Source organism: Rana temporaria, unplaced genomic scaffold (genome assembly GCF_905171775.1).
Source record: "Rana temporaria unplaced genomic scaffold, aRanTem1.1, whole genome shotgun sequence".
NCBI classification, from domain to species: domain Eukaryota; kingdom Metazoa; phylum Chordata; class Amphibia; order Anura; family Ranidae; genus Rana; species Rana temporaria.
The window spans coordinates 14,575-22,675 of NW_024404829.1; the positions used below are offsets into that span (position 1 = coordinate 14,575).

Here is an 8,101-nt window from a genome sequence, read left to right on the forward strand (position 1 = left end):
ACGATGGTGTGTATGCAACTTCGTCTTTGAAAATTGAAGTTTCAAAAATGTCATTTTTTACTTCACAGAAAGTGTCGTTTTTTTTCATCACATAAAGTGATGGTGTGTACGGGGCATAAGAGTTTCAATTTGTATGCAATCAGGCAGGCCCTTGTACTACATGGTTTTGGTAAATCTGAAGACAAAAATCTGCAGATAATCTGATGGTGTGTATGGGGCTTCAGGAATGATGCAGCAACAAAGTGGTAATCCTCTGGCTACTTATAAAGGCCTTGATTGCTTCATTCTGAACAGCTGAAGTTTTTCAATGGCCTTTAGCCTTTTCTGGCTACATTTGTAGCCGACGCCCGATAACAATCTGTGTATCGTCTAAACAAGGCAGAAATGTATGTCCTATCAGTGACAACACCCACAGATTTACCTGACTTCCTGTCACAATATATATATATATATATATATATATATATATATATATATTAAAGCGGTAGTTCGGCGGCATGTGGGGTTTTTTTTTATAAGCAATGTGCAGCACTTACCTTTCCTGATTCCCTAACAGGGTGTCCCACACGTCCAGCCGTCCGATGCGCTCTTTTTCGGAAAAAGAGAAGTTAGATTTTCCTGCGATGGACGTTTCCATCTTGCCTGTGGGCATACTGAAGCCGACAGGGTCTTCTTCCGGGATCGGGCGAATGCTGGCCTCCCAGCATTCACCGCTCGATCCCGCGCATGTGCAGTGTTGACGGCGAGCGTCGCCGTCAACACTGCAAGGTTGCTATAGCAACGGCTGGCGTCAGAAGTTCACGCCCCGTTGTATTACCTTAGCTATCAGCTGCAGCTCCATTCATTCACTGAGCAGCTGATAGTAAGGTAAGGCAATCCTATTTTCTAGATCCACTAAATAGACTGAATATAGTAAAATTTATTTTGGCATGATATTTATTGAATGACAATTTTAATAAACTTGCTAATAATATATATATGTATATTATATAATATTTTATATATATATATATATATATATATATATATATATATATATATATATATATATATATGTGTGTGTATATATATATATATATATATATATATATATATATATATATAAAAAAATGTGTGTTTGTATATATGTGTGTATATATATATGTGTGTGTATATATGTGTGTATATATATATATATATGTGTATATATAAGTGTGTGTATATATATATATATATATATATACATATGTGTGTATATATATATATATATATATATATATATATATGTATGTGTGTATATATATATACACGTATATATATATATATATATACACATGTATATATATATATATATATATATATATATATATACACACGAAATGTATTTATACTTATATTTATCTTTAGCTTTACTGTCAAAATTTAAATGTATAAAAATGTTCTCTTTTTAAAATAATGTATATAATAAAAAGCATTACTATAATTCTAAATACACTAAATATTACAGATGTGTATATATTCGAAAACAATAATGTTATGGTTTTTATTAATTTATTTATAATTTTTAAAAAATTTAAATCAAAATTCAAATGTATATTTATTCTTATTATTAATCTATATAGGATTATAATACATTTTCTATTGATATATATAGGTAAAATAATTATAGATATTTTTTTAGAAACAAAGAAATACAGTCATTTAGTGAGTTCCTGTAGAGGCCAAAACTAATTTATTCGGTTGCAAACTCTGTGTTATCTTTTTTTTTTTTTTTGCAATGGCAGACTCCCCAACATCGAAAGGTCACTGATAGTACAAAGATTACAATTTTACTACCAGACCAGTTTTACTTCACTTTTTCTCAATTTATCTTTTGTAATAAAATGAAATATATAACTAAAAAGTTTTCAGGTGTGTGTATGTATATATATATAAATTTATATATTGATCTATATGTAAATATACAAACACTGAAATATATACACACACATTGTGTGTTTGTGTGAATATATTTATATATACACATATCTATATATTTTTATTATATGAATCCCACAAAAAAAGCTTTATATGTAGCATATATAATAACTCATTCATATATATATATATATATATATATATATATATATATATATATATATATATATATATATATATATATATATATATATATATATATATGTGTGTGTGTGTTGGTTTTTTTATTACTTTATTATTTAAAATCTAATGTAATTATGCAGTCTGAGCACATGCTTGTTATCTCTAGCCTTTAAATGTTATCTTCTCTATGTAAACCCAAAGAGGGCCAGCCAGGGGAAACACCATTACTGATACAAACTGAACCTGAAAAAAAAAATCTACCAACCCTTACTACAATAAATATTTCTGTATTCAATATAATTTAGATGTATGGTAAAAAATAAAAAATAAAATCATAAATAAATACAGACATATTATATCTCTATATAATATTAATATATATATATATATATATATATATATATATATTTTTTTTTTTTTATTGAAAAAAAAAAATATTATATATATATATATATATATATATATATATATATATATATATATAGATATAGAGAGATTTTACGTTGTAATAAAAAAAAAATTAAAGCAGTTTTTATTGAAAATGTACAAATATTCAGTAGAGTTCACCCTATTTAAAAATTTAATTTTTCAGAAGAGAATATCTATTATTCTATATCATCTGTGATCTGATCAAAATTCTTTTTGAAATGGTAAGTGAATAAATCTTTCTAATATTGTTTAAAAAAATTATTATATTTTAATCATTATAAAAACACTCTTAAATGTTTTTTTTTTTTAGGCCAATAACCAGGACAGTGCTCCATTGAGTCCAAATAGTTATCTTGCTTTGTCTCATGAAGAAAGAGTAAGTCTTATTTTTAAACATTTAACTTTATACATATATATATATAATAAATATCTCTAGTTAATTCATATTATATCTGTCTATATAAATATATATATAGATAGATATATAGATCTATCTAAATCAAAATTTGTGTGTTTATATATATATATATATATATATATATATATATACACACAAATTTTATATATATATATATATATATATATATATATCTCCACAAAAATTACATTTTACAATATAAAAATACATTTACTACTCAAAAAAAAAAAATATATATATATATATATATATATATATATATATATATATATATATATATATTTTTTTTTATTATATTTAATGTTCTTATATATGTTGCCCATTTTTTTTTATGTTTTTGTGAAACATCTAACTCTATTTCTCCATCTCACTATATATCCATCTCTATATCTCCATCTACATCTCTCCATCTCCATCTTTATCTCTCCATCTCCATCTTTGTCTATCTATCTCTACATCTTCATCTCTATCTCCATATCTCTCCATCTCCATCTCCACCTCCATCTCCGTTTTTAACTCTATTTCTATATCTCTCCATCTCTCCATCTCCCCATCTCTCCATCTCCCCATCACAATGTCTCCATCTACATCCCCCAATTGCTTCATCTCCATGTCCATCCCCATCCCAGACTACATCTCCATATCTCCATCTACATCTCTATCTCTCTCTCTCTATCCATAACTCCATCTCCATCTCCCCATCTCTCCATCACCATCTCTCTATCTCTCCATCACCTTCTCTCTATCTCTCCATCTCAATCTCCACCTACATCTCCATCTCTATATCTCTCCATCTCTCATTCTACATCTGCACCTCTCCATCTCTCCATCACTTTCTCTATATCTATCTCTCCATCTCTATTTACATTTCCATCTCCTCATCTCCCCATCTCTCTATCTCCCCATCTCTCTATCTATCCATTTCCATCTCTCCTTCTCCATCTCTCCCTCTCCATCTCTCCTTCTCCATCTCTCCTTCTCCATTTCTCTTTCTCCATCTCTCCTTCTACATCTCTCCATCACTTTCTCTATATCTATCTCTCCATCTCTATTTCCATTTCCATCTCCTCATCTCCCCATATCTCTATCTCCCCATCTCTCTATCTATCCATTTCCATCTCTCCATCTCCATCTCCATCACTTTCTCTATATCTATCTCTCCTTCTCTATTTCCATTTCCATCTCCTCATTTCCCCATCTCTCTATCCATCCATTTCCATCTCTCCTTCTCCATGTCTCCCTTTCCATGTCTCCTTTTCCATGTCTCCTTTTCCATGTCTCCTTTTCCATGTCTCCTTTTCCATGTCTCCTTTTCCATGTCTCCTTTTCCATGTCTCCTTTTCCATGTCTCCTTTTCCATGTCTCCTTTTCCATGTCTCCTTCTCCATGTCTCCTTCTCCATCTCTCCTTCTCCATCTCTCCTTCTCCATTTCTCTTTCTCCATCTCTCCTTCTACATCTCTCCATCACTTTCTCTATATCTATCTCTCCATCTCTATTTCCATTTCCATCTCCTCATCTCCCCATATCTCTATCTCCCCATCTCTCTATCTATCCATTTCCATCTCTCCATCTCCATCTCCATCACTTTCTCTATATCTATCTCTCCTTCTCTATTTCCATTTCCATCTCCTCATTTCCCCATCTCTCTATCCATCCATTTCCATCTCTCCTTCTCCATGTCTCCCTTTCCATGTCTCCTTTTCCATGTCTCCTTTTCCATGTCTCCTTTTCCATGTCTCCTTTTCCATGTCTCCTTTTCCATGTCTCCTTTTCCATGTCTCCTTTTCCATGTCTCCTTCTCCATGTCTCCTTCTCCATCTCTCCTTCTCCTTCTCTCCTTCTCCTTCTCTCCTTCTCCATCTCTCCTTCTCCATGTCTCCCTCTCCATGTCTCCTTATCCATGTCTCCTTCTCCATCTCTATATCTATCTCTCCATCTCTATTTCCATTTCCATCTCCTCATCTCCCCATCTCTCTATCTCCCCATCTCTCTATCTCCCCATCTCTCTATCTATCCATTTCCATCTCTCCATCTCCTTCTCCATCTCTCCTTCTCCATCTCTCCTTCTCCATCTCTCCTTCTCCATCTCTCCTTCTACATCTCTCCATCACTTTCTCTATATCTATCTCTCCATCTCTATTTCCATTTCCATCTCCTCATCTCCCCATATCTCTATCTCCCCATCTCTCTATCTATCCATTTCCATCTCTCCATCTCCATCACTTTCTCTATATCTATCTCTCCTTCTCTATTTCCATTTCCATCTCCTCATTTCCCCATCTCTCTATCTCCCCATCTCTCTATCTCCCCATCTCTCTATCTATCCATTTCCATCTCTCCTTCTCCATCTCTCCTTTTCCATGTCTCCTTTTCCATGTCTCCTTCTCCATCTCTCCTTCTCCATCTCTCCTTCTCTCCTTCTCCATATCAATCTCTCTATCTCTCCATCTCCATATCTCTCTATCCCTCCATCTCTATCTCCATTTCCATCTCCTCATCTCCACATCTCTTTATCTCACCATCTCTCTATCTATCCATTTCAATCTCTCCATCTCTCCATTTCCCTCTCTCTCCATCATCATCTATCTATCTCTCCATCATCATCTATCTATCTCTCCATCTCCATCTCTCTTTTTCCATCTCAATCTCTCCATCAGCATCTCTCTCTCCATCTACCTTCTCTCTATCTCTCCATCACCATCTCTCTCTCCATCTCTATCTTTACATCACCATCTCTCTATCGCTCTCTCTATAAATATGTCTCTCTCTATATCTCTCTCTCTCTATAAATATGTCTGTCTCTATATCTGTGTCTCCTATAAATATGTCTCTCTCTGTTTCTATCTCTTTCAAAATACTCTCACATTCTCTATACTCTCTCATTCTCTATACTGTCTTTCTCTATACTGTCTCTTTCTCTATACTCTCTCTTTCTCTATTGTCTGTCTCTTTATTTCTATTTTTAATATTTCTTTCTATATACTCTCTTTTTATCTATACTTTTACTTTCTCTATACTATCTTTCTCTCTCTATGATTCTCTATCTTCATCTCTTTTTTTCTCTCTCTTTCTCTATAATCTCTCTTTCTCTCTCTCTCTTACGATATACTCTATCTTTCTCTCTCTCTCCATCTTTCTCTATCTCTTTCTCTCTCTCTGTTTCTCTCTCTCTCTTTTTGTCTATACTCCTTCTCTGTCTTTCTCTGATCTCTATCTTTCTCTTTAATCTCTCTCTTTCTCTATACTCTCTCTCTCTCTCTCTATACTTTCTCTTTCTCTATACTCTTTCTCTCACTCTGTCTTAATACTCTCTCTCTCTATACTGTCCCTTTCTCTCTCTCTTTCTCTCTCTATACTTTCTCTCTCTCTCATTCTCTATACTCTCTCTGATTCTAGGTCTCTCTATTTCTCTCTCTCTATCTGTTTTTCTCTACTCCTTCGCTCTCTCTATATTCTCTCTCTTTCTCTTCAATCTCTCTCTCTTTCTCTCTCTCTATACTCTCTATTTATCTATACTCTCTCTCTTTTTCTCTATACTCTCTATCTATATACTATCTATCACTCTCTTTCTCGATACTTTATCTTTCTCTCTATCCATCTCTTTCTCTATACTCTCTCTCTCTATCTCTCACTATACACTCTTTCTCTATACTCTCCTTCTCTAAACTCTCTTTTCTCTACTCTCTTTTTCACTTTAATCTTTCTCTCTGTATACTTTTTATCTCTTTCTCTATACTCTGTCTCTCTCTCTCTATCTCTCTTTTTATCTCTCTCTTGTTTGGTTTAAATTATAAATATATATATATATATATATATATATATATATATATATATATATATATATATATATATATATATATATATATATATATATTATTTTATATATATATTGTTTTATTGTACATACCTACACACATTAGAGAGAGATATAAAAATAAACAATAAAACTTCCCATTGAAAACAAAAATAGAATATTTTAAAAAGCATATTTATCCTTGATTTTTTATAATAAATATTAAGATATTAATAAATATTTTATTTAGTTTATTTATTTTTTAAAAAATTATACCTATCAAACTTGATAAAAATATATATATTAAATTTCAATTTACAAATGTTTATTATTACATATATTCTTTTTCTTGTATTACATTTTTTACAGAGAAGTATAATGATTGCTCAGCTATTGGCAAGATTTGAGGGGAATGAAACGGAGCAAGCATTCACTGCAAACCCAACCTATGAAGACTATCCGGAAAGCGAAGAACCAGAATTTGGTGTAGATAGAATTGGTAATACAGCTTGGTGTCACTGCGGTTGTTGCCGAACTATGCCAACACAAATAGAGTCTGTGTGTTGCAGGGACATCGAGCCAGTTAGAGAAAGTATACCAGAAGGAAGTAATTGTATAATATTTGCTCCAATGTTTATCTCGCAAATAGCAACAGAAGCCCATGTGAGACTCACTAATAATTTCATGTACCTTGAGGAAAGACCACTTGTAGATGCCGATAACAACAGGTATTTATAGAAACTTTAATATGTCTAATAAAACATTAATAAAAATATAGATTTAACTTACTTTTTTTATTTTTTTTTTTCCAATAGAAGATTGAGGAAAACGGCTTACCGTTTATTTATAACTTGGATTTACGGTTATTTAGGAAAGGGAAACCGTAGAGTCATCCCGTCGTGTGCTGTCAAAAAAATTAGAGAGGTTTTCCCTGATCCAAATGCAACTTATGTTGGATTTAAATATTCACAGGATTACGATGCCGCAGAAATGGCATTGGATTAAATAAAAATTAATTTTTTTATTTTATTTTTCTGTAAAGGTTTGATTTGTTTTATTTTGGTTATGTGTTATATTTATTAAAATTTATTTAAAAAGTACTTATGTTTCCTTATTTTTTTATATGTACTTTCATTAATGCAAAACTAATATCGGAAAATAAGAAGAGAATTTCACATTTTTTAACAATATCTTATTTATTAAAATATATATATATATAAAAATTTACAAAAAAAATACAAGTCAACTGTATATAACAAAAAACATTACATTTTATGTCTCTCCAGAACATAAAATAAAAACTTATCACACATATTATTAGAAGGTAACAAAAAATAAAAAAGAGAGTTTGTTATTTTTATTTAAGATTTCTTAAATCTG

At 31.3% G+C, this 8,101-nt stretch overlaps 1 protein-coding gene across 1 annotated transcript; it reads left to right on the forward strand.

Moving 5' to 3' along the window:
* The first annotated feature begins 841 nt into the window (after positions 1 to 841).
* Positions 842 to 7,750, forward strand: LOC120924044 (P2X purinoceptor 7-like). Its single transcript, XM_040335064.1, has 5 exons — positions 842 to 867; positions 2,672 to 2,729; positions 2,819 to 2,884; positions 7,091 to 7,449; positions 7,537 to 7,750. The coding sequence occupies exons 2-5, from the start codon at positions 2,727 to 2,729 to the stop codon at positions 7,724 to 7,726; spliced, it is 618 nt and encodes a 205-aa protein (XP_040190998.1). The 5' UTR covers positions 842 to 867; positions 2,672 to 2,726; the 3' UTR covers positions 7,727 to 7,750.
* The last annotated feature ends 351 nt before the right edge of the window (positions 7,751 to 8,101 follow it).